The following is a 27,815-nucleotide window of genomic DNA, read 5'->3' on the forward strand; positions in this document are numbered from 1 at the left end:
TGAAATGGAACCATCAGGAGGCAGGCACCACATATTTTGTTGAATGAATGTACAAGAGTAGGATGTATTGAGTGTTTGCTCTGGGCTGGGCATCGTAATAAATACGCCATATCCACTCTCTCATCCAACACTCTTGACCACACTGTGAGAAGGACCACCATCATTTCCAGATGAGAATACCCGAGCTTAGGGGGTAAGGGAACTGTCCAAGACCACTCAGCCAGGAAGGGGTAGAGACCCCTCCACTCCACAACCTGTGCTCTAACCACGGTAATACTCAACCTATCCTTCAAGAAGACAGGGGGCCACGTTCCTAGTAGCATTACTCACAGCAGCCAAAGGACACTTGGAAACAACCCAAGGGTCCATCAGTGGGTGGATGGATAAATAATACGTGGTCTAGCCACACAATAGAATATTATTCAGCCCAAAAAAGGAAGGAAATCGTGACACTGCTGTAATATGGATGAAACATGAGGTGCCTAAAGTAGTCAGATTCATACAAGCATAAAACAGAGTGCTGGCTGCCAGGGTTCAGGGAGGGAGAAGCAGGGAGTTGTTTAATGCATGGTGCTGGTGGCCGCACACAGTGTGAACACACCTAATGCCACTGAACGGGACACTTAAAAAAAAAGGTTAAAATGATAAATTTTATGTGACATATGATTTACCACAATTTTTAATTTTTTTTTTTTAGTGTTTTATTTTTATTTAAGTAGTCTCTACACCCAACATGGGGCTCGAACTCATGACCCTGAGATCAAGAGTCGTGTGCTCTTCTGACTGAGCCGGCCAGGTGCCCTGCCCCTATCACGATTTTTTAAAAAGGGAGGAGAGAGTGGGGCAAAGCAGTCCCTCCCTAAGGACTGGAATCAGAGGTTCTAGAAAGTACACACAGGAGACCTCACTAGTTAAGCTATTACTGTTATGCCTGTGACAACACTGGTTCTAGAGTCAGAAGACCTGGGTTCAAGTTCTACAACTTGCAGACAGTATGACCTTGAGGAAGCCACAGCTTTGAACAGTGATATCTACCCTTGACTTTCCATGAAGTGAGATGTGATTTTACTACCATTCTTAGGAGCATTTGTTGAATGCTTGCTCTGGACTAATCCTCTCTGAGGAATAGGGCTGATTCTCCTCCTTTCTCCCCAGAAGCAGAAACTAAAGTTCAGAGGGGCTAAGTGACTTGCCCAAGGTCACACAGCAGGGAGGTGACCGAACCTGACACTGACCAGGTCCATCTAACTACAAGCCCAGGGAGTAACACTGGGTGATAAAGCCTCAGGAAACCATTCCAGCAACCTCTGGAGCTGACCTATACCCCATTATTAAAAAAATACAACACCTAGGAGACAATCTGGGCTCACATTCACCATCTGATTAACAAATACAGAAGTGAGTCATGCTCACCTCTTCCTTGCAAGACAGAGAACTTATTCAGCCACTAACTTCTCTACAAAGCATTTTTCAAACTTTGCCCCAATCACGGAAGGAAGACACACATGTGCCCAACGTGGGCCTGCACAAGCACAAAATTTTGGTGATGTTTCATGGTTCTTAACAATCCATATGAATTTCACACCCTCTTCTACAATACAGCAGGGTTTTCTGTTGTTGTTTTTTTTAAATAATGTTTCCCTACCCCCAAAAACAGCATTAAAAAATATATATATATATATATTTTTTTTTTTTCGAGGAAGATGCTCTGTGTTTAGGCAAAACCTTTCAATTCACATATATCTGTATCTAGATATCTTATATAAATATAGACAGATCTATCTTACCATATGATGGGAGCAGGGGAGCCCATCACTTCCATGGGACTTCCTGCCCTCTTACCCAATCTCAAACTCCAGGTTGGGATGACAAACTCAAATGCTTCTAGGAACCGAGCAGATAAAATGCAAGATATCGACAGACTAGAGCCCTAGAGAGTGGTGTGCCCTAAGGCACACTGGACGCCATGGGCCGGTTTAGAGAGGGCAAATGTTACTCAGTTCCAAACCACTAACCTCTTGTGGAAATAAAAGCCCCACCTGATCTCTGATTTTTTCAGAAGAAATCAAAGATCCAGAGTTTTATTTGAAATTGCTTAAATGCTGGCAACTGATTGAAAAATTTAAAAAAACAAAACCCCAAAAACGAAAATGAAAAAACGACTGTGAGCCAACCAGTACAGAGGCCAGTCTGGGCCACAGGCCACCAGTATATAAACACTACTCTGCGTAAGATTGAAAATAACGTCCACTCGCCTTGGTTTTCCTGGAGTTTCTGAACTGTCTCAAAATTTCCTGTCACTTCAATATCAAAGCTGGAGTCCATAACTCACAAGCAAGGTGAGGTCTCTGTGGAGGAATGTCTGGTTACAAAAAGCTATTACTGAAGGTGTAGTATTATCAATAATAAACACATTAGTAATGATAAATAATAATTAAAAATTAATAGAGGGGGCGCCTGGGTGGCTCCGTCGGATAAGAGTCCAACTCTTGATCTCAGTTCAGGTCATGATCTCAGGGTCATGAGTTCAAGCCTCGCTCCAAGCTGGGCGTGGAGCCTACTTAAAAAAAAAGTCATTTAAAAATAACTAAATAAAAATGAAAATCAAGAGAGACCTCCCCAAGGACCCTGGAGTGTGCATCTCCCACACACACTCCCGGCGGAAAACAGTTCCCCTCCACGGCCCTTGGTGGCCACCAGGAGGTGCTTGGGGTTCTGACCCTCAGGGAAGTATTTTCATTTGTTTGTGACAGGTTACAGGAAGAGATTATTCTAATTGGGGATTGTCTCTGAGAAATAAACTGTGCTGAAGAGAACCACGTCACTGGCATCCCTAGGCTCTGCCAGAATTTATACCCTTCCTGGGGGGGCTCTTGGAAGCAGAGACTAGGAAGCCTGGGTGTCAGGACCAGCCCCTCAGCCCATCATAGGTTACACCCTATGAACCTTCTGAGTAGGAGAGCCCAGGGCAAGCTTTCTAAAAGGGAAAGATTGGGGCCACCAGGCCCTTTCTGCTGGGACGGGCCCTGCTTCTGACCCGACAAGATCACCACAGACAACGAATGTGCTGGGCCTCTGTTTCCTGTTATGCCAACTCTCTTAGTGGGCTTAACCAGCTAACAATGGATTCAGGCCCCACTGCTCCATAGGGTGGGGTGTTAATTGATGATGATAAAGCAGAGGCAGGCATCAAGAATCCCTAACCATCAACCAAACCAAAGGTAAAGGAGGGTAACAAGGGTCGGAACAGCTCAGACCACTGCTCTGGGAACCCAGCAGACTGAGGGGTCCTCCCCTTGCCACAGGCAACTGGGCGTCAATGCCCCTTGGGCCTCCCAAGATCCCTGCCTCCGCCCCAGCCCAACCATCTTGTGCCCGCCTGTAAAAACCCACCTGCACTGGGTTGAACCGTATCTCTCAAGTAGGTATGTTCAAATCCTAATCCCTGGTACCTATGAATGTGACCTTACTTGGGAAAAGGTTCTTTGCAGATGTAATTCGTTAAGGATATCCAGATGAAATTATCCTGGATTTAGGGTGCACCCCAAATCCAGTGACTGGTGTCTTTTTTTTTTTTTTTAAGATTGATTTATTTATTGGACAGAGAGAGCACACGCGCGCTTGCACGGAGCTGGGGGGGAGGGGGGGAACACCGGGGAGGAGGGAGAGGGAGAGTCCCAAGCAGATTCCGAACTCAGCTCGGAACCCAAGGCGGGACTCAGTCTCACAACCCTGAGATCATGACCTGAGCCGAAACCAAGAGTCAGATGCTTAACTGACTGCACCACTCAGATGCCCCATGACTGGTGTCTTTCTAAGAGAAAGAAGAGGGGGATTTGAACAGAGACACCAGGAAGAAGGCCCTGAGAGGGCAGAGGCAGAGAGTGTAGTGATGCAGCCACAAGCCAAGAAACACCAGGAATCACTAGAAGCTGGAAGGATAAGGAAGAACCCCCCCCTGGAGCCTTCCCAGGGGGCACACCGGACTGGGAGAGAGTAAGTTTCTGTTGTTTCAGGCCACGGAGTTTGTAGTCATTTGTTATGGTCTGTGGCAACCAACAGCCTACACGAGCCACAGCGCGCCGTGGTTAGAAGCCTATTAGCTACACGATTTGGGCAAGTCACCACGCCTAAGTCTCAGTTTCTCCATCTAGGAAATGGGATGATAAGAGTCCCCCACCACGCCAGCTTGTGGCGAGAATCATAACGCATGGAAAGCACTTGGTCTGTGGTAAATGCTCAACGACTGTTGGCCAATCTCTTAATTGGCTTCTGTCATATTTCCTGCTGGAATACCTTGTCCCTGTCCTCTGTTTGCAGAACTCAACCACTTCAGAAGTTCTAAGCACAGGGAAATTGAAAAGTTTATTTAGTTGGAAGGGCGGTCTAAACGCTGACTTAGCTACATAACGAGAAGGGATAATAAGGTGATTCAGGAGCCCACAACTTAATTTTAGGCCAAAAAAAAGTCCCAAGGGACACGGATCGACGTACCCATTTTTCAGGTCCAGGGTTTGCCCAGATGTCTGGAACTCGGGTATCTGGCCCTTTGCTGTTCTCCTTCGATCCCTGAGGTGGTAGAGGCAGAGAACTGGGAGCACCCGTGGCTTGTTTTATTATCACGCTGGGAGCTCGTTAGGTGAGAGGCCTGTCTCATCCATCCTTCTTATCAACCCTCTATCCCCTCACTGCCCAACCAAAATACCAGACACAGAGCTCAGGATGACACCCAGCCCCCAGCAAGAGAGCCTGAGCAACTACTGAAGGCCAGCCCCCAAGCCCAGCTGAATCTGATTATGCCATTCTCTGGGCTCTGGGTCATCTTTCAGGTGGGAGCAAGCCAGGCTTCCTGCTTCTTGGCTCCTCTGAAGCAGGTGGGGAGGGGAGAGGGGAGGAGTGAATTAGAGTCATCAGTGCCAGAGGCCTGGGCCCTACACCTGACTATTTTGCAAAACCAGCAAGGCGCCAGTGCTTAAACAAGCCGGTGTGTTCTGGGGTCGGGACTGATGATCCCAAGAGAGTAAAGCTGTACACACACCTTCCACGGTGTTGGGTTTCACAGACTTTCACACTTGACCTTAAATGGGCCTGTGTTCATTCCTCGGTGTCTGAAATAATAATAATAATAATAATAATAAAAAATCAGCTCTAGGTTACGAGCACTTCAAGGCCCCATGCTAAGTAAGGCTTTATGCATGTTGCCTCACTGAATTTGATGAGGCACGTGTTCTTTCTCCATTTTATCACTTTCCCCAAGAGCATTCGGCTGCTTAATGGATGGCTCCTGGGAGTCAGCCTGACTCCAGAAACTTTGGTCTTAAAAGATAATACCTGTTTGGATAATGTACTCCTCATTTAGGATTATTTTCTTTGCTCTTATATTTGGGTTTTCATGAAAGAACAATACAACTGATTTCTTTCTTTAGTGTCAAATATAGGGGCGCCCAGGTGGCTCAGTCGTTTAAGCATCTGCCTTCAGCTCAGGTCATGATCCCAGGATCCCAGGATCGAGCCCCGAGTCGGGCTCCCTGCTCCGCGGGAAGCCTGCTTCTCCCTCTCCCACTCCCGCTGCTTGTGTTCCCTCTCTAGCTGTCTCTCTCTGTGTCAAATAAATAAATAAATAAACTCTTAAAAAAAATTTTAATGTCAAATATATATATAAAACACCTGAAAACAATGGCCCCTCGCTGCCTCTTCCAGCCCCCAATTCCAGAGAGTCCCACAGTTCTGCGCAATAAGAAAGGTGGCTGTCTGGGGCACCTGGGTGGCTCAGTTGTTAAGCGGCTGCCTTCAGCTCAGGTCATGATCCCAGGGTCCTGGGATCGAGCCCCGCATTGGGCTCCCTGCTCGGCGGGAGGCCTGCTTCTCCCTCTCCCACTCCCCCTGCTTGTGTTCCCTCTCTCGTGTCTCTCTCTGTCAAATAAATAAATAAAATCTTTAAAAAAAAGAAAAAGGAAAAAAAAGAAAGGTGGCTATCTGCTGTGAGCCGGCATGCTCATCCCAAGCTGACACTCTGGCAACCAGGAGGGCATGGCCTCGTGGGAAAGAGAGCCTGGCATTATTTTAATTAACAATGACCACTGCAGAATCACCTTGCAGGGTATCCGACAAAGACTCTCCTACCGACAACCTCAGTGGTCACGACCCACTTAGACCCAAACCCTTCACAACCCTGCCAGGCATTTTCAAGTCGTCTACAGTCGATATGAGGAGTAGGCCTGCCCCCAGGAGCCACCCGCCTCCTTTCTTCCCATCAGGAGCCACAACTCTCTCCCTGAGTTCTAATAGAAAGCACAGATTCTTCTAGAAGGAACAGCATGCAGGGCTACTCCCATCTTACTGTTGCCAATCCAAGAAGGAAAAAAGATGATGATGCATTGGGTTGAATAGTGTGCCCCTCAAAATTCATGGGTGAAACCTCAGAATGTGACCTTATTGGGAAATGAGGTCTTTGCAGATGTAACCATGTTAGGACCCGGTCATAGTGGATTAGGGTGGGCCCTAATCCAATGACGGCTGTCCTTATGAGAAGATGACACACACAAAAGGCGAACAACCGTGTGAACGTGCAGGCAGAGATTGAAGTGATGGAGCTACGAGCCAAGGAATGCCAAAGACTGCTGGCAACTGCAAGAAGCTGGAAAAGACAAGGAAGGATCCTTCCTCCCCTAGAGCCTTCAGAGCAAGCATGGCCTTGATTTCAGACCTCCGGCCTCCAGAACAGTGAGAAAATAAGTTTCTGTTGTTTTAAGCCAGTCTGTGGCTCTTCGTTATGGCAGCCCTAAGAAACTTACACAGATGATGATCATTAACCTGGAGGAGGGCTGGGGGGAGCTGAGAGGTGGGGACAGAGCTTGGGAAGGGTGGGAAGCCGGGCAAAGCCAGCCTGGCTCTCCTTTGACTGTTTACCTAAGAATATCTAATTTTTCTCCAAGGGTTTACTAGGAGTGCTAGGTGTTCATTACCTCACTGTCCCTCAAAATAATCCAATGACGCAGATCCCTGTTATTATCCCCATTTTACCAGGAAGACACTCAGGTTTCAATGGGTTAAGCACTTCAGAACGGCCAAGGGACTATAGAATCTGGTCCCCAGAAAGATAAAGCACAGCTAATCCAATACCCCTGTTTCACCTGCAGGTAAACAGAAAGGTACAGTGACTTGACCACACAGCAAGCAGCAAAGAATGGAAACCAGAAACTGAATTCAAGGGTCTCATGTCCTGATTTCTTATCCTTTCCATAGGTACAGGATCCTGCACTGTCAGCACAAGAAGTGTCTTGAAAGAAGGAAGTCACTTAAGGTATCTCAGTCCCAAATCCCAAGAGTTTCACAAAGACAGGGAAAGGAAATGGCGTTCTTTCTTTTCTTTTTTTTAAGATTTTATTTTATTTATTTTATTTTTTTTTTAAGATTTTATTTAGTTATTTGACAGAGAGACACAGCGAGAGAGGGAACACAAGCAGGGGGAGTGGGAGAGGGAGAAGCAGGCTTCCCGCGGAGCAGGGAGCCCGATGCGGGGCTCGATCCCAGGACCCTGGGGTCATGACCTGAGCCGAAGGCAGACGCTTAATGACTGAGCCACCCAGGCGCCCTAAGATTTTATTTCTTTAGAGAGGGAGTGCAACTGAGCAGGGGCAGGGGCAGAGGGAGAGGGAGAGAGAGAATCCCAAGCAGACTCCGTCCTGAGCCTGGAGCCAGATGTGGGGCTCAACCTCACGACCCTGAGATCACGACCTGAGCCAAAATCAAAAGTTGGATGCTTAACCAACTGAGCCACCCAGGCACCCCAGAAATGACTTTCTTAGTTGGATTTTTACAAGATGCTGGAATCTCACTTCTTTTCACAAAATAAATTAAGTAGGGTGGTCCTTTTGGTTTGAATCTAAATCCAGACCCCTCAAGGCAAGTTTCCAAGGTACAAACGAGCTCTCTCGGACCTGCTGAAACCACAGGGTCATGGGAAGGACAAACTCAACTTTCAAAAGTTCTGCCCACAAAAAGGATGAGCTATACCCACAGGAAGGCACAAAAGAGAAAGCTTTAAGGGACAGAAGCAAGTTGCAAAACAGGACCATCTAATTTTTTTCAAAATTATGTATAGGTGGGGGTGAGGGGAAAGCTCCAGAATTATGTTCAGCAGATGAGTAGCAGGGTTACCTCCAGGGGGGGAGAACTGAGGAGGGGGACATTTTCTAGACTCTAGCCTCTAATGTTTAATTTTTTTTTTACATTGATCATGTAACATTGTAACACTTGGAACTTTTACAGAGAAGAAATATCCAGAGTGGATAAACCTATAAAGACAGAAAGCAGGGGTGCCTGGGTGGCTCAGCAGGTTAAGCATCTGCCTTCAGTTCAGGTCATGATCTCGGGTCCTGGGATCGAACTCCACATTGGGCTCCCTGCTCAGTGGGGAACCTACTTCTCCCTCTCCTTCTGCCACTTCCCCCTACTTGTACCTTCTCTGTCACATAAATAAAATCTTAAAAAAACAAAAACAAAAACAGCAGACGGTGGGGGCAGAAATGGGGAGTGACCACTAGTGGGGACAGGGTTCTGTCTGGGGTGATGAAAATGTTCTGAACCACACAGAAGTGGTGGTTGCACAATATTGTGAATGTATTTAAAGTCACTAAACTGCACTTTAGGATTGGGGCACCTGGCTGGCTCAGTCGGCAGAACACGTTAATCACAGGGGTTGTAAGGTTAAGCCCCACAGTGGGGATAGAGATTACTTAAAAATAAAAAAAATTTAAAAATCTCAAAAAAAAATTTTTTGATAAAATAAAATGGTTAAAATGGTAAATTCTTGAAGACTCTTAAAGATTCTAAAGTGGTGATCTAGTAAGTAAAAAAAAATTTTTAAGGCAAAATGGTGTTATGTGCATTTTACCACATTTAAAAAAATACACTACAAATGAGAGAAAAAATGGGTTTTGATAAAAGCCAAATCTAGTCATCTGGAGACTGTTTTGGGGACCATCTCCAGTCGCAGGGGCTCTGGTTACCATGAGCTACCCCATAAACAGCAGACCAAAGATCATAACTGGTCAGTCACCAAGGGGGACCCACCACTGGCCAGAAATAGGAATCACTCAATGGTAGTGAGAGCACAAGGCACCGGCTAAGATCTCTGCTCTGGACCCACATTCCTGAGCTGTGTTTTATTTCTGAGTGTGCAAACAAAACCCCAGTATCTGAGGAGAGAGAGCCAAGGCACCGAAGTGCAGCCAGGAAGAAGCTGCTCATCCTCTGTGACAACACTCTCCTTCTGAAGGTCAGTCTTGGGTTCAAAGTCTTTTCTGGGTCTCCAGGGACTATGAGGGGCTGATGGCCAGGCTGGAGAGCCAAGAACCCTCCTGTTCCAGAAGAGACGTTTGGCCACTTCCCCCATACAGACTCCTGGCCACACAGCCTTTAGAGACACGAGCAGACACTCCAGTTCTCCTGGGGCTCTAAGGAGACCTGTCTACCCAATTTACAAGCTCTTTAAGTTACAAAAGACCTCCCCGGACAAGGCTCAAGAACATAAATATCTCCAAAAATAGGCAAATTGGAGCTCTCGTGGCCTTAGCTCCATCTTCTGGAAACCTCCCCACCATGACAGCTAAGTGGAGGAAGAAGGGAATGCGCAGGCTGCCGCGAAAAAGATGAGACAGAGAGGTCCAAGTAAAGCACCAGCTTGTGCACCCACAGAAGCCAGAGGAGCAGAAACAAAGAAAGCCAGAGGCCAGGGACGCGGTACAAACTATTGGACTGCATGCCTACTTTCTAGAACTTGATTCAATGGATCTAGAACATCCAACCGCCATCTGATCCCAACGACCACCGCTGAAAGACCCACCTTGCTCATACCAAAAAATAGCCCCTTCTGGCCCTTTGCCCTGGACCTGTGACTTTCGGGACTAATTCTGTTTTCTTTTGTGGCTGAGTATCAATAGATCATCTATTCTGGTGTCTTAGAAAAAAAAAAAAGAAAGGTAAGTTCAATAAGTGAGCTTAAGTGGCTAGATGATATGAAAAAGAGATGTGTGAGTCTAATAAATACACACTCAGGGAGGCAGTAGGGAGTGGTGGGGACTGGGGTGTATAAGGTCAGCTGCTACTCACTTCCTGCTGCTTGTAGCCAGTCAGGAACACAGGCCAGGATAGCTAGGATATTTTCTTTTATGACTCTTCTGATATTTTAATGTTGGCAAGTAATTACAAAAATATGTTTAATACTGTGCAGGCCAAACATAATGCCTAGAGGCTGGATTTGGCCAGGGACTGCCAATTTATAACCTCTGTTACAGGGCCAGATCCATTGCCTGTTCTATAAAGAAAGCCAAAGCAACCCCCTTACTACCTTCTCCCTAAATGTAGCATGGCCTCTGAGAAGGGAGAAAATGTCTCTACAACAGCCAAACAAGGCAGTACGGAGTAGGGGGTGAGCACAAGGACGCCCCCACTGGGCAGCAGGTGTGGCCTTGGGCAAATCACTTAACCTATCTGTACCTCAATTTTCTCATCTACAAAATGAGGATAATAAAAGTACTACCAAGGGTTGTTGGGAGGTTTAAATGAGTTTATATATAGTAAACACCTGTAAGAGCACATAGCAATTGAGATGCATTATCACAAACTGCTGTTGAAACCCATGGTGAAGACAGGAGGGAGGAGGCTGGGCTCCTTGACCCCAGCCCCCCTCCACACCATCAACGGGCCCAGGCTGAATCCAGTCTCAGAGGCCCATCAGGTGGGTACAGGTGAGAGACAGGAGGGCCCGAGTCCTATCCCCAGAAAGAGATCTGACCAAAAAAGAAAAAAAAGAAAGAAATCTGACCAACCAGGAACCAAGAACACTACACACAAACAGATCAGAGACACAAAGATATTTTAAAGGAAAAAAGAGCCTTCCACAGCACAGAACAACATTTCCTCCTAAGATGAATGTGTTTTTAACTCATGTACAACATTCTGGGGCCCCAGTACTATTAATGGTTTTATTATTGATTAAAATTCCTTGTTTTTACTTTAAAGGACCTCAGAAGAAAAAAGGAGCCTCATGAGAGAATTCTAGGTTTGCTTTAGGAAACCTAACATACAAAACTCCATGGCACGAGATTAGGGACTCTTAACCTGGAGTCCAGCAACAGGCTCGGGAGTCCAAGACCTCTTGACACAGCATGCAAAATTTGGTGTGTATAAGCACGTTTTCATAAAACCCTCAAGAGAGGTCAGCAACCTCCAAAAAAGTCAAGAGTCAGTGAAAAGGACCCAAAGCAAGGAATGATTCGCTTTACAGGGATGGTCATCACAGAGTTCTTTTACCTGGCAATCTTCCCCAGTTACAAGATTTGCATTTCCCAGCACCTGGAGGGGCACACCTTCTATATAAAGTGAAATATCTCTGGACTGATGATTTTGTACGCCAGCTCCCTCTGTTTGTGGCACCTGTCAGGCTGCCCGACAGGGGCCCCGGGTCCTCATCCCAGCTCCCCGCATCTACCTGCTCTGTCACTTCAGGCATATCCTTTACCCTCTCTGAACCTACTTTCACATCTGTTAAGTGCAGATAACTCAGGTACTTTGCCTAGTGCTGGTACTTGACTGGTAGTGAATTTTCAACAAGTGTTATGATGATTACTAGAGGGGAAGGCCTCTCAGTGTATTTCCTGGGAAATACACACACTGCATGTTTGCACTCTGCCTATAACAGCCTTCCCCATCCAGAGAACTCCTACGCAGCCTCTAAAGCCCAAACCAAATGCCCTCTGCATAACTGTCCCAGAGCCCTGGCACCTGGTATGGCTGAGGAGTATCCTTCACCCCGCTAACCGGTGAGCTGCCTGAGGGCAGTAACTATGCCTTCCTTCTTTCTGTTCCCCCAGTGGCCAGCCCAGATAGTGCTCAATGAACATTTGCTCAATAGTTAGGCTCTACTTAGAGACCTCTGAACCCCAGGTGGCTACGTGGCCCACCTTAGCTGGCCATCTAGAGGACCACCCAGAGGTACAACCTGGTCCTATGAAGCAGGTGCATGCTCCAGGGGAAGCCAGCCCAGAAGAGCAAGTCTTCCTGACCAGGACGGAGGGGTCTGTCCCCAGACCTAACAACAGCACTATGGGCACACCCATAATGCCGACTGCCAGCAAAGCCTTGGATTTTCAACAAGTACAGAGAAAGAACTCCTTGTCAACCACACAGCTTCCCCTTTAGCTGTCAATGGTGGCCTCAGCTCAGAAGTCTTAGGCAGGCTTGCTTGGACCAGAAGCCCCTCTCTATGCATAGACACATCCCTGGGACAGTTTGCACTGAGCTGCCCTGAGCTGAGCTGCCCCTGGGAACCTGTCTGGCCCTTCTCAGCTGCCCAGGCCCAGATGCGACGCCCTGCCCACCTTCACGCCCTCCAGGAGTGCCTGGGGGTCCTCGATGCCCTCAGGGACACACTTCTTGTTCTCTGGGAGGGATTCCAGTTTCTCCACCAGCGCTTTCAGGCCCTTCAGCTCAAACTCAGTGAGGTGGGTCCACTTGGCGGAGACCCCCGTGGCAGGTGAGCCAGTGGGCGTCTTGGGGTAGTCTGTGGGCACCGTCGTGGACTTCACACTTTCCTCTGACTCGTTAGACAAAGTCCTTTGGAGGAACCGCATGGCAGGTGCTTTGGGCTTCTTCCCGGGGGCCTCCTGGTCCTCTGACGGGGTGCTGGTGGGCGACGGAGGGCCATCGGCAGGTGGCTTGGGCACCTTATCTGCGCCCTCCTCCTCCTCCTCCTCCTCTTCCTCCTCCTTCTCCTCCTCTTGAGGCTGCTGGTCACAGGACTCCTCCTCCATCTCCAGCCAGGAATCAGATGAGAAGCCGTCTATGCTGGGCTTTCTAGGGGCATCTACAGGGAGGAAGAGGGTCACAAGAAAGACTGAGATGAATGCCCCAAACTGCCTGCTAGATGTCCCTGGAACCTCCACTCACTACACCTCCCCTTTACTCTGGACATCCAGCTTCTTTTGACAATTCTAATGGTCTATGCCTCCCTCCGCCTCTAGAAAGGCTGGGGTCAGTCAGACATGGGATCAAATCCCAGCTCTGTTTCTTCCCAGCTGTGTGTACCCAGACAGGTTGCTTCACCCCTCTGAATACACCTGGCATTTTATTTTTCAACATATAAAAATAAGGCCCAAAACGCATATGTTATATAACGATTCCATTCATATGAAATGTCCAGAACAGGGGGAAATCTATAGAGACAGAAAGTAGATTAGTGGGCGCCTAGGCTGGGTGGGAGGGAGATAAGGAGATAACACAGGGTACAGGTTTCTTTCTGGGGTAAAGAAAACAACTCCAAATCGACTGGTGATGGTTGCACAGCTCTGGGAATATGCGAGAAACCACTGAGTTATACATATTAAATTGTATGATAGGGGGACGATATCCCATTAATGTGTTTTTAAAAATATAAGGCAAAAAAATGCTTCCTCTGAATGCTTGCGGTGAGGATCCCCTAAGGCATCACTGAGCATGGGTCCTGGCACACAGCCAGCCTTTGCTACATGAGCATCCCTGATGTCTCCTCTTTACTTTGGCGGGACGAGCAGTGAGGCAGGGGGGAAACAGAAGCAAGAAATTTCAGTGACCCAAATGCTGCCTCAAGCTTTCTTGTGCCTGCAAACGGAATCGGGAACGTTCTTCCACAGCCCTAAATATCCGAATGAGAGAAGTGACTCTCCGTTTCCTGGTCCTGAAGACTGCCGCAAAATCAAGCCTCTGGTCCCCACAGGAACGTGTAAGCTCCTACAACCACAGGGGTCGCCCCATTATTTCAGACTAATTTCCCATTTCCTACCAGGCTGGGAGCTTCCGGAGAGCAGGTTGTGGGATTTCAGGACTTCTCAACACCCGAATATTGCATCATCTGACACGTAGGAGACTCACAAGAGACTCCCCAGGCAAAACTGAATTTCTGGGAGGTAAATAAGCACTTCCCAATAAAGACCTCTGCAGAAACATTTGTTCTCCATCATCTGCCCAGTCTGAAACCCCTAAAAGTCACTAAGGATGAGAGTCAAGGGAAGGAGGGAAGGAGGCTTTTTACAGTGAGAAAAAAAAATAAAGAATCTAAAAATCCTGGGGATTGCAGGAGAAACCGTGCAGACCCTAAAGGAGAAAGACCGATCATGTTTTTCTATCCCGTGATGAGAAAGAAGCAGTGAATGAGTCTCAGCACACTCTGCCTCCAGGAAACCCCTCAGCAGTAAGAGCTCAGAGGCAGGGGGGAAGAGCCGTGTTCTTCCAGATTGCTCCTCAGGGCTCACTGTCACAGCTAGAGGCAACCTCAGGCGGGCGTCTAGGAGTCAAGATTCAAGGATTGAGCCATTTGGGGGGTGATGTCCCTTTAAGTAAAGGCAGGAATGAGTCATTTGGGGGTGATGTCCCTTTAAGTAAAGGCAGGAAGGCAGGACTCCGCAGCTGCGGCTCTAAACGCTCTCTCCTGCATCTGTCAGAACCACCCACTGCTCTGCCAAGCTTGTGTCTCCAGCCCTGGTCACCCCTCCCGCTGGCTCAAAGCTGGCCTCAGAATTTGGAGACCGGCTGCACCTCGTGGGCCTGCTCATATATAGACAAAAACCCAACCCCAAGGTGCAGGGGAGGGCTGAGGATGGGGGATCAGCTGGTGGCCCCGGAGGACTAAAACCACCAGGATTCTTCGCTCCGTAGGGATCCTGTTTCAGCAACCACACCTGGGACTCGTTCCTCAGCGAGACCTGGAGGCCACCAAGGTGACTCTGTTGGGGTCACAATTTCATTTTCTTGGACTCTGTATTCCAGATGGGAAGTTGACAAGGATGGCTTCCCCTCCTAAGGGGTCTCTAGGAGTCTGCCCGACACTTTGGTTTAAAAGAACTCCAGAAACCCAGGGACTCTCTAGGGCCACACTGAAAACATTCTTCCTGCCCAGCTGAGCAGTGGAGGTGGCCGGGCCCACATTTCACTCACCAATAAGCATTGATTCTCTCTGGTATTCCTGAGTGAGGTAGGACCGCTGGGTCACACAGTACACGTATCTTTCCAAGACATACCAGCACATCTCATAGTAGAAGGGGTAACGAAATTTGGGCTGCACCTGAAAGCAAAGACCCAGGGGTGGAAGTCAGTTTCTGGAGGGCAAAGGAGAACCAAGGGAGAAAACTGGGGGGAGGGAGTTTCTGCAGGTGGGAGTTATTTTCACCATCTTAACAAGAGCACAAATGGTGTGAGGGAAAAATGGGGGAGGCGGGCTGGAAGGCAGGAGAGAGGCGCTGGAAGGGGCAAGATACCAGTAGCATGCACATATGAGGAGGAAGAGGGGAGAAAGAGGCCTATGTGAGAGCATCATTTCAAAGCTCCCTGAGCGGCAGGCTGCCAGGGGAAGGCCGATGGGGTCCGCTTTGTGCTTCTGTTAGATGCAGAGAAACAGAGTTGTCCCCTGACCTGCTGACGGAGGGTGCGGGTACCTGCGGATGTGAGCCTGATTCCAGCTACAACAAACACCGGCTCCTCCTCGTTCTCAAAAAATTCTTGCACACACTCTGCTATCCCTCCCTGCCCCTTGAAAGACAGAAAACGACCCCCAAACCTTACCCACTCGCAGACGGGCTATCAAGCATCTCCTGCACTCTGGGAGGGAGACAACACCGGGTGGACCAATGAGGAGGGAGGGGGTGTGGCCTCGCCTACCTCCAGGGGTGGGGCCTCAGAGAGTCCCACCTCCTGCACCTCCCGCTCCTCCCGACAACCACCTGGCCCTGCCCAGCCTGCATTCCCAGAGGATTCCCTCGGACACAAGTCCCCAGGGTGACCTGGGGCGGCTCTAACACCAGGAGACACACGCCCAGGTCCAGAGCAGGAATCCAGATGGGGCTCCCCTCTGGGCCGTTTCTTAGAAGGGAGGAAGTGTAGGTGCAGATAGCTTTGTGTATCACAACTGTGAAAAGGCCTGGGCTTCAGGAGGATTCTCATGGGTGGAAGCGCGGGGTCTATATGGACGAGATGGCAGAGAAAGATGGCAAGGAAGCAATTCCACTGACGGCCTTGCACAGATGAACCTTCCGGAAACTTCATCCTGAGCGGGTAAGTGAGGAATGAGGGCGGTGAGTGGGTGGTCCCTGTCTCCCCCAGGGACTGAGCCCTCTTTTCCAAGGCTATGCGTAGATCTTGCAGGTCCACACTCACCCCGGACCTGCTCTCTTGCCCTCTCGCCAAGGGGGTGTCTGCTTCCAGGGACCTCTGCGGGTGCCAGAGACCCCTCTTCACCTCTCCTATCTTCCAGAAACCCAGGGAGTTGAATGTTAAGCAAGGACACTGTCCCACCTTTCTCTGCGACACTCTACAGGCAACATTCTACGTGTGGGATGAAGGCAAAGACAAGCAGACCTCGGTCCTCCATTTGCCCTAAAATACCACTTTCCTGCCTCTCTCACAGTGCCCACCTGGAAAAGGCTCCCCACTCTGCCCTCTCTGAGAGTCCCAGCTCAGTCCCCTGGCCACCCCAGGCCCCGCTGACTCAGTGTTCAACCGTGAGGCCCTTTTCCCACGTGGGGGGTCTCACTTCTCCCATCTGCTTATTGGGTCCACTTGACCTCCCCACCTCTGGTGGATGTTATGTGTTGGAATGAGATCCTGGCCGCCGCATGCTTTTGAGCTCCTCCAGGGGGATGCATGGAGTTGGGAACATCTAGCGGTTTCCTTGGCTCCAGCTACTCTCCTGAGAACCCTGGTTTTAATGCTGGGATAGTAGTAATACTTTTTCACTGTCACTGGATCAGTGCCCTTCGGAGTTTAAAAAGGAGAGGGGCACTTCAGACTGAGACAGACCCTGACCTCCTGTAAAGAGGGGTCCGGGAGCCTCAGCCCTACCCCCGCTCCAGAGCAAGGACCGAGCGACTTTGAAACCAATTGCTGATGCCTACAGAGCAGGCTGAGGACAGGCAGGCCCGCCTCTGCTCGGACCCTCACTCACATCTCCTGACTTCAGATTCAATTGGTAAGACTCTGAAGTTGCTTTTGACCTTTCAAATTTTGGGAAACCGTGCAAGCCGCTCTGCACTCAAGGGCACAATGGCGCCTCAGAATCTTTCTAGATCAGGAAAAAAATATATATTTTGGCTGTATGTCAGGAGAGGAAGAGAAGTCTCCCCTCATTGTTGCTGAACCCAAGGGAAACCAGCTGGGTGAAAACAAATGCTGATGAAGGAATTCAAATTTTTTCATTTTATTTTTATTTTTTTTTTTCCAAGAGAGCACGGCAGGAAACAAAATTTGCAAAGAATTGACTTACAAACGGGTTGTCGCCTTCCACCCTTCGCCTTCAAAAGGTTTCAGCCACATGCCTGGGAACATTAAACACACGATTGCTCAACATTATTTGTTGACAAATTCGGAGCCTCACCAAATTGAGTTGTTCACCGAAAGGCAAGGCAGTCAGAAAGCATGCAGCGCTCCCAGCCTGGGGGGTAATCAGTCTATCAGCGGATCTCAAGGGGTGGCTTTGAGTTCCCAAAGGCCCATAAGAGTAGCACTTGGCCTTAGCCCTTCCTCTTACAGCTGAGTGACCTCAGGAGATCAGAACCAAAGGTGTTTTGGTGCATCTATAACTCCCAGGTCTCAAGGAACTTGAAAAACTAAAATATGAGGGTGGGTGGAAGTGTCTTAAAATTTGTTTTTCTCCTGGAAAAAAAAAAAAGTCAATGGGAAAAAAAAAATCCAATGGTAGAGGAAAAGAGGAGAGGAAGGGAAAATTATTTGCAATTTCCAAATAGATTCACTGGCTGAGAGGGAATGGAGCGTGCGGCGTTACCTTTCCTGAGAAAGCTGCCTTCACTAGAGCCATTAAGGAGGAAAAAAAAAAAAGATAAACATAAGAGAGACGGCAGTTTAATGAATGATCAACTGGACCATCCTGTCCCTTATCAAGCTAACTGGAGTTAAAAATATGTAGTGATGGTTGTTGAGACGTTATCTTCACATAATAAACATGCAACACATCTGGTCCTTGATATAGTTCCTCCCCACCTTGCATCTTTACAATGAGAGGATTTACTCTGCACAGGGAGGGGGGACACGTGTGGGTTTCTACACATTGGAAACCACCAGGCCCTGGCAGGGCAGGGCCTCAGCGGCAGCAGGGTAAACACCCCTATCACCCAACCCCCCCAATATCAAAGTGAGACGCGGCTTACTAAACATAGGAGACCATTGGGGTTCCCCTGGTCTGGATGGGAGGGGGGTTCCCCACCTTGGGCCACAAAGTCAAATTCTTTTTCTAAGACAAATCCACACCATGGGGCTTAAAGACTGACAGTTTCCTGTCCCACCCCCTGCCTCTGGTTTCCAAGCACAGCCCTGTTTTAGGGACTCTTGAAAAACTATTTTTAAATGGCCATAACCTTCTTAAGAAAGCTCGCAGGGATGTAAGGAATTAAGCCGTAGCGAGCTGACAAGGAGCCCTGGTATTTTATCTGGCTTCTAGTGCTCTCTCCCCAGCATCTTTTGTCTGCCTTGGCTCCTAAGACATAAACAATTGGGCCTTGTAGCCAAGCCCTCTCCAAAGACCAGAAATCAAAGCAGATTAAACAGCCTGCCGCTGCTTCCGGCCCAGCCCGCCCGCCAGCCCCCCGCCCATCAACCTGCTTCAGGGAAACCAGATGGGGCACCCATTCAGACGACAGGGACAGTGGGCCTTGGGGGAGGGGACCCTGCCGCGCTCATCTCAACGTGGGCCTGATAGTCTCCGGGTGCTCACTGTGACGCCGAGGGTTCTACACTGTTACCCTCCCACCCGCCTCCCACAGGGGAGGGGAGCTGGACTCCTGACGGAAGGATGGGGCCCAAATGCACTGAGATGTACAATCCGGATTCCCTGGGGGAGGGGGGACAGCTGCCAAGCAAGTTGCCAAAGCCTTTAGAAATCCCAGCCTGATTCTGGCTTTCAAGAATTGGCTGGAAAGTCATAGGCCTCACTTCTAGATTTCTCCTTTTTTATCCCGCACCTCCCTAGTGCTCACACGCAAACTGGCCCATTCTTCAGGGCTGGCCAAGGAACAGTTGGTCGGAACCCCGGACAGCACTTGACCCAGACTATGAGATGACCACTCACACCCACATGGTGCCTTTCTCCAGGATGCCACAGGGTGGCCTCCCCCAGGCTGGGGCCGGCCTCCCCCAGACCGGGAAAGGGGTGGTGGTCGGGCAACAGAGAAAAGAGGCGCGAAAATCCACAAAATAAGACCCAGGCTCTGCAGATCCGGGCATCGCAGCAGCAAACCCGTCAATCTGAAGATACACAGTTGCTCTTGGAAACACACCTGACTGCTGAATGTAGCTCAAAGTTGTTCCCAGGAAACCCCCGGACACAATCCCTCAACGTCGGGACTATTCGAGAAGTCCGTTACACACACAGTAGCTAAGATTTTTGGTTCATGTATGTGATTCTGTGCAGCTCAGGGCCTAGAAACAAGACCAAGAAAGACAGGGATCCTGGGCCCAGGGCATCTGCCTCGATGGGATGCTTCTGTAGAGTCCCAGCATGACAATACCTCTCTGGGGCAAAAAAGTCACCTCTGAGGCAAAACCCAAGAAGATGTGGTGTGGTCCAACCATACAATGGAATATGACTCAGCCATAAAAAGGAAGGAAGCAATGACACCTGCTACACCGTGGATGAACCCTGAAGACATCATGAGACGTGACAGAAGTTGTTCACAAAAGGACACGATATAAGATTCCATTTCTATGAAATGTCCGGTAACAGGCAAATACGTAGAGTCAGAAAGCAGATTGTTGGTTGCCACAGGCTTGGAGGGTAGGGAGTGGGTTTATGGAAGGTGACTGCTAATGAGTAGGGGATTTCTTTCTGGGGTGATGAAAATGTCCTTGAATTAGAGCTGGTGATTGCACAACACTGTGAATACCCTACATGCCACTGAGTCATGCCCCGTAACTGGTCACTCGTATGGTACGCGGATTATAGCTCAATAGAAAAAAGAGATAAGTATTTGAACAACTGTAAGAAAAAAGAAGAAAGAAGGGGCCCTCTTGGCCCCAGTTTCCCACCCTCAGACCTATCTCCCAATTGCCTTGGGACACTTGGCCAAGCCCCACAATGGGAAAGAGGGCGCAGATGCAAGCAGCCAGTGTTCCCCTGAGGAAGCTCGTGCAGTGGAGTGATGCCGAGGGCACAAAGGGCACACATCAGGTGTCCAAGCCTCGGCCCCGGTCCTGGGGGGTGGGGGTGGGGGAGACCCTATGTCTGAGAAACTGTTACTGTCACAGTCAAGAGGAAAAGCGCCCCCCCCAATCCCACCCACACCTGCAAGCAGACACTGACCCACAGCTCAGAGACAATACTGAGGGCCTCCCAGATACTGGCTTTCTCAAGGCGCTACATCACATTCGGGGTCCCTGGGTGGAGGAGACACATGGCCAAGAGCTGACCTTTCCAAGGCCCCCCTCCAAACCACAGCAATAACCACCACAAAATCCCCCCCAACTCCCGTGCATCCCTCTCTACACATGAGAAGAAGAAAGAGGGAGGGTTCCTGACATCTTGCAGTGCTTTCTCAATAGATACTTCCTCTTTGATGAGGGGGTTTTGGCTGCCACTGGCCTGGAGATGAACAGAAACTCCAGGGACTCTGGGTGGGGCTCTTGGAGACAGCCCCCCGCAGGGACCAAGGCCTGGCTTGAGGCAGGGGACAGGAGGGAGGGGGGACCACGGAGGACTTTGGAATGACTCGTCCCACACACCCCGAGCACCAGGCAGAGCTCAGGGGCCGGGCAATCCCACAAGGAGAGAAGGAAGCCACCTTACCCGTGTTCTGTCCTCGATCTCGTAGATCCGCAGCTGCATGGGCACGTTAAAGCTGTGCAGGATGTTTCCGCCAAATACCAGAGAGTCTACAGGGGTGTAGACTGCATGGATCCAACCTGGGGTGGGGAGGGCACAGAGAGGGTCAGCTACTGGCCCCTGGACCACTGGGGAGGGTCACCGACAGAAGCACGCAGAAGGGCACAGGAGGCCCAGGGGAGGACCCGGGGCCAGAATCGAGGATGCCCGGGCTGCCTGACGCAAAAGGCAAGGTTCTGGGCTGGCTGACAGGACTCAGACACACAGCCCCGATGGACTAGTGCAGGCACGGACCCCTGGCTGGCTCGAGACGGTGGTGGGCAGCGGGAGGGCCTCGACAAAGGCTGTCTCGTGCTGCTGCAGGCCAGGCTCCCGCAGCCAGCAGACCCAGGCCCTGTCCCCGTCCCATGCTGGCCAGGGAGCTGGACACCTCTCATTCAGGCTGCTCATCCATCCCTGAGCCTCTTCCCCGGCATCCCCGAGAACACCCGTCTCAGGAGGCGTCACAAAGGATTGCTTGGGGCCACAGCTAACGAGTGATGCCTGCCAAAACTGCAGGACCCAGACACGTTCCTGCCTGAGGCACAGAACAGCGAAGTCACCTATAAGGACTGGAACCCAGCGCGTCGACCTCACTTGGTCCATGAAGGCTAGACAAATCAAGCCACCCAATTCCTTCGCCAAGTAACTAACGCATGTTTCCAGGGCTCAACAGACCCACATGCGCTCCCACCTACAGTGACAGCGCTGAGCTAGGGGACAGGCAATATTATAATCCACTCCCATTTATGGATGCTGAAACCAAGGCTAAGAGAAGGTAAGTCACTTGCTGAATGAAGTCACAGCATCTCCGTTCTGAACCCCTACGCTGCACGGCCCCTCTATCACAGGCTCAGCACACCAGGCCTGCAGGTCCCAGGAACCAGCCAGGGAGGCAAAAAGAGACATGCAGAGAGAAACAAGAGAGACAGAGGTAGGACAAAGACAGACAGAGGCAGAGAGACTCAGTGAAAGACAGGATCGGCAGAGGAGAAAGGGGACAGACAGGGCAAACCAAACCTCGAGACCCCGAGACCCCAAGCCCAGGTGTCCACGTCTCCTCTGACCCCTCTTCTCCGAGCTGTGTGCATAACGTGTCTGCGTGGAGGATGACTACAGAGCCCCCACCCCGACCCAAAACATGCCCGCCCTGGGTCCCAGGCAGCCACAGCTGGCCGCGGCTGCCGAGGCCACTGCTGCCCTCTATGGGACACTCGGGGCGCTGGTCCTGCCCTGCGGGGAGGGGAGTGGGATGAGCTGGGTCCTGGGGCAGAACGGTCCTGGGGGAGGGCGGGGGAAAAGCACGAGCGCAGAGCACACGAACGAAGGCTCTATGCAAGCTGGTTCTGCCGTTAGCTCCCCACACCGGCTGCGCTGTGCAGGTGTGCTCTTGTCGCGTTACCTGGGCGCCTCCGTGCAGGACAAGCATGGCTGCCGCCTCGGCTTCCCCATCTGCTTCGGCCTCTCCATCTCAGCTGTGTGCCGGCTGATTTTCTCGGCTGCACGTTTTTATATTTTTGCTGAGCAGAGCTAAGCTGTCTATTACTGTTCTTATTACCACCATCAACGTGACTTAAGCAACATTTCCTAAACTGGGACCCAGGACTGCCGGGGTCAAGCAGATGCACATGGTGGGGTGAAGCCTGAATGGGGCAAAGATTCCTGGGTCCTGTTCCTATGCTCCTCACGTGCCCAGCCAGAGCCCTACAGAAAGCCCTAGCCCCTCGGACCTGGGTTGGAAACTGTCCCATGGCCGACTCACCATGTGATATAGGGCACTTGACCACCCCTTCTCCTGGCCTCCATCTGCCCATGTGAAACGAGGGAGATCACTGTCTCCCTTGTGGGGAACCTGGTGAGCAAGAACTTAGTCCATGTAAGCAACTGCCACTGATATTCATGGTTGTCTCGTCCATCTTGAAGGCTTTGCAAAGAGTGGTACCCACGTAAATCTGCATTTAAGGACTCTCCCTTCTGTCCTCTCAGGTGGAAACACAGACACACCTGACTTATACCTATTACCCTACTGGGTGAGCAAAGAGGGAAACGGAAGAGAGGTTCTGTTTCAAGTGGAGTGGCAGGGAATCTATATCCCCAGGCATTTCAAGGGGTTCTAGAAGCTTCTACCCACTCTCCTCTAGTCCCCAAGCCAGGGCCTCACAGGTGGGTCAGGCAGCCTCAAATGGATTAGTCACTGCCAAGTTCCTCCCCCTACCCTTCCTCAGATCTGCTCCATGACTTAAACACTCCCTCAGGAAGAACCACGGAGGGGAAACAACAGGGCTCATAGGCTCCATCCATCCCCACCCTCCTGATGGTGTCTCCTTGGCTGCACCCCAGGAAGCACAAGAGAGCAGGTGTCCCAGGCTGGTGACTGGGCTGGGGAGCATGGCATCTGCCTCTTGCTTCCGGGCCAGAGTCGCCAACAACATCAAGGCAGTAACAGGGGCGATTCAGGCCAAGCGACAAGGGACAGATGCAATCGTGGAGGGAAAGCAGGCAACCCACAAAACCTACTGACAGGTGTTCTCTGGGACCTGAGGGGCAGTGGAGCCCAGGGAGTCTCTCTTGCCCTCAACCCAGACACTCAGGATTCAGAAACAAAAGTCCCCCTCCCCCCCACCCTGCCATCCACATTTGTCTGTCTTTGTGGCTGCTGTAGGGGTAAACCCAAAAGTCTATGGGTAAACCCCATAGAACTCGGGGGCACCTCACAAAGGGCCACGACCTGCTTCCTTCATGAACTCCCTGAGCTGGGTCAGGCCCTGGGCTGGGCAGGCCAGCTGCCAAGGTGTAGCCTCTCCTCTCTAGGACCTCCTAGCTGCTACCAGGGACCCAAACTGGCAGGCCACAGGCTGCGGCAGACTCACAATGGGGAAATTTCACAAGACAGTCTGAATTGCTTCCTCCTCTAGAAAAGCAGGAAGATGGGCCCACCAGGCCATTCTCCTCCAGCTTTAACTGGCTTGAGACGCGTAGCAACTGTCCGGTTTCCTGGAGCCCACCCACCCTCTGCCTCCCATCCAGCCAGCTTCACTGCCACCCTCTCCCTGGTCTGTACCCATTTTACAGGTGGGTCATCTGAGGCCCAAGCCACATTACATTATTAAGTAGCTTCAGGTTACTTTTTCTCAGACTGGCCCCAGTCTAAGAAACACCTAGGGCTACCCGTGAATTTGGGGTCATGAGTGATTTTTTTTTTAAGATTTATTTATTTATTTTAGAGGCAGAGAGAGAACAGGGGGAGCAGGGGGAGCAGAGTGAAAAGGAGAGGAAGAGAAGCCCCACTGAGCCCAGAGCCCGATGTGGCACTCAATGTGGGGCTCAATCCCATGACCCAAATATCATGACCTGAGCCAAAATCAAGAGTCGGATTCTGAGCCACCCAGGCGCCCTTGGGTCATGGGTGATTCTTACTACAAAGCAAGGATGGGAAATACTTTCAGGCCAGTCCAAGCCACTGACCCCAGGGTCTTTCCTAGGTCCCTATACTGGGCTCCCCATCCTGGCTGCTACCTGGCTGGACATGCATTCAGGACAGAGAGAATCTATCGTATAGCCTCCCTATGACCTTCCACACTGCCAAATGGGCCCTTAAGGAAGTTTGTTAAATGAGCAAATAATTCTGCCAAAGTCATATGGCTGAGAAGGAAGACCGGATCATCAGTCTGCTGACTCTCAGGCTAATGGGGAACCAGGTCAACTCTGAAACTAGACACACCTGGGCTCTTGCCCTGCTCTGTTGCTTATTAACTGTGTGACCTTGGACTAGTTTGTTCACCTCTCTGGGCCTCAGGGACCTTCTTTATTTAAGATTTTTTTTTTTTTAATTTTTTAAAGTAATCTCTACACCCACTGTGAGGCTTGAACTCATGACCCCAAGATCAAGAGTCATGTGCTCTACCAACTGAGCCAGCCAGACGCCCCCACGAACCTTCTTTATTTAAAGAAAAGGCAGGGGAGAAATAAGTTTCTCCCCACATGCTTATGAAGAAGGTAAGTAATGTATGTAAAATGTCTGTTGCTCAGTAATGCGAGTTATTATTACCATTAACCATAGTTCCCCTCAGCTGGTGCAGCCAGAGGAGGAGGCTGAGACCATCCACATGGTCAGGGCATTGGCCACAGGCATCACATGAAGGAAAAAGATGGCACTGGGTCCATCTGACTTCCGATTCCTTGGGGATGATTTCCACCTCCAGCTTTCCATCCACCTAACGATCAGGCTGAATCTGGGTAACCTGCCAGGCACTCCGGAACCTGACTGTGTGCCCTGGTGAGGCCATTGTATTCCCACTGCCTCGGCCACCTTCAAGTCTTCCTCTTCCAGGCAGCTTTCCCAGACCACCCAAGAATGAGGCCTGAGAACCACCACCCCTACAGCACAGCCATGACCCAGCCCCTTCATCCCAGAAACAAGAAGGAAGAGTTAAACCACATCTTGCAAAGACACGGGAACATTTAAAACCCTCCCAACCTGGCAGCCTCCTGGGTAGCCTTCAGAGTTGAAGACCTGCTGAATGACCCCCAGGGAGACGTGAGGCCAGCATGAGACAGGAGGATACGTGTCTAAGGTCGCACGGTGGGGACAAAAATCCATGTCGGAAGTGAGAAATGCCAGAATTAGATGCTCTACTCCTGATACAGAAAAACCCACATGCAGAGAGGCCTTGTTGCCCAAGGCTGGCTCTCCATTCTCCACCCAAAGCCACACTCCAACTCCCCCGACCCTCAGCTGTGTGTTTGCCCACAGCTTAGCGGTGTGGACGACGGAAAGAATCCCCAGGTGCCCAACTACTTCTGTAACTGCAAAATTCTGGTCCTTCAGTTTTCACTGGTTGGCAACAAAATGAGAAAAATGAAGATGACACAGACTGTCATAAACTCAAAACTATCAAATTTAAAGAACTGTCCTTTATTCCGAAATTACAGATTTCCAACTTTTTTTAGTGTCAGGATCATCTTCCATTTGTGAAAATCAGCAATAGTAGATGCCAGGTTGTTGTTTTGTTGTTGTTGTTGTTGTTGTTTTAATTAACGCCTATCTTTAGCAAAACTACAAATTTGTAACTACAAGCTCCGAACTTTTTTAATTTCATTGGTCCCTGCAGAAATCCAGGCTTGGGAACCACATGTACGCCCCTGCCTCTGAGAAGGTGACAAATTCTAACTGTCCTTTTTTACTTCCGAACATCCTGGTGTCTCACTCACAACCCTCAGGGCCAGGAGTCTTTGCTGGGGTCTCACTGCTAGCTGCAGTTCAAATCCTCCTCTTGCCTTCCACAGACAGTCACACCCCTGCTGGGGCTCAGATGCCGCTTCTCAAGACTTTTTCCAACTTGCTAAGTCACCAAAATGAACACCCCTCCCATCCCAGACTGAGGGGAAGCAATGAGCCACCTCCCAGCTCTGCAAAAGGCCCTGAGAAAAGAAGATCTGTCCTCCCAGGGAGGTTAGGAGGCCAGCACTCAGTGGGACCAGGTTGGGAGGGACCTGGAGGGTTCCACAGTTCAGCCCCACCCCACTCCCATTGGAGATGGGATAGCTGAGGCACAGAGAAGGGAAGGGACCAGCCCAAGGTCACAACGAGAGTCAGCAGCAAGGTCAAGAGCATTATAGAGTTCCCTTGCATCCACCATGGCCAATCCTCCAACACCTAAAGAGTGGCTTGAACACACTTGAGAGGTCTCTGTGCCACATCCACCAAGGTATGTACCATAAACTCTGTCCACTGACTGTAACCCGTTCCTGTCCCAAGAGGGGTCCCTCCCCTCCCCAAGTCTGAGGATGGACCTGGGGCCATGGTAACAAAGTCACCCCCACTAAACCCTGCCACTTCCAAATCCCCAATTTCCCTAATAGTGAAAATCTCTACCTTCCGCCCAACTTTCTAGAAGAGCCCAAGTGTGCAGGCCCCATCCCCTCGGTGGGAGATGCTACCATAACAGCCCCTTCTTCATTTGACACTAGTGCTTCATGTCCAGACCCAAGGCCAGCTTCCAACCCAACTCCCAGAAACCTAAGTGTGACCAACTTCTCCATCCAATGGATCTTAGTTTCTTCAAAGGATACTCCTAAGGTTCAAAGGATACTCCTTAGTTTCTTCAAAGGATACTGCCCACTCAGTGGCAAATTCCCTGCAGGCTCCTTAGCACAGCCATATACATAGCCTCTACTTATATACACCCAGTGACAGGGAGCTCACTACCTAGCAGAGCAAGTCATTCCAACACCACTTGGCTGTCCCTCTTCTTCCAGGAGACAATCTTTCAACTAAGCTGACTGACTGCTGATCCGATACACCTTTACTTCCCTGGGTAAAACCACCCAATTCCTCCTCCAAATTCATCTCACCTGATGTGACATCCAGACTCCTATCTCCAGGACGACTTACTTACTCTCCAAAGTATAGTGACCAAAAGGAGCACAACTTCCTATATGTGACCTGACCCCCTTACTTTATACAGTGGGACTGTCACCTCCCTCATCCTGGATAAAATGTTACCGTTAATGCAGCCAAAGACTGCACTCCCTGACCCCTAGAGCATCTGTCAAACTCACTGGCGCCTCAGCCTGTAACTGCCCAAAAGCCCTCAGTCCATCACCAAAGAGCTGTGGGCATGTAGGTCTCAGCTCACTCAGTCCTCACTACCACCCTGGGAAGTCTCACTCCCATTTTACAGACACGAACACTGAGGCACAGAGAGCTTAACTCACTGCTGTGAAGTCATAAGCACCAGAGGTGAAATTCAAACTAAGGCCGTGATGTCTGACTCCAGGGCCGGCGCTCTTAATTACTGCCCTCTACTCTACTTGCAGCCTTAATTTCTTTTTCGCTTTTCTTCTTAATTTTTTTTTTTTGGTGGGGGGGGGGGGGAGTCCAAGTGCAAGAGCTGACATTGACCTTGACTATATT

At 50.1% G+C, this 27,815-nt stretch overlaps 1 protein-coding gene across 14 annotated transcripts in view; it reads right to left on the bottom strand.

Annotated features, from left to right (window-relative positions):
- KDM2B (lysine demethylase 2B) overlaps window positions 1–27,815 on the bottom strand; it is a 115,830-nt gene that overhangs the window by 48,818 nt on the left and 39,197 nt on the right. For all 14 annotated transcript variants that reach the window (XM_036085052.2, XM_036085050.2, XM_078061021.1 and 11 more), the window contains 3 exons: window positions 20,825–20,940; window positions 14,974–15,100; window positions 12,384–12,868 (listed from right to left, as the gene is read on the bottom strand). In XM_036085052.2, the coding sequence (XP_035940945.1) occupies window positions 12,384–12,868; window positions 14,974–15,100; window positions 20,825–20,940 (728 nt within the window). The remainder of the gene's footprint in view (window positions 1–12,383; window positions 12,869–14,973; window positions 15,101–20,824; window positions 20,941–27,815) is intronic.

Source organism: Halichoerus grypus, chromosome 13 (genome assembly GCF_964656455.1).
Source record: "Halichoerus grypus chromosome 13, mHalGry1.hap1.1, whole genome shotgun sequence".
Lineage (NCBI taxonomy): Eukaryota > Metazoa > Chordata > Mammalia > Carnivora > Phocidae > Halichoerus > Halichoerus grypus.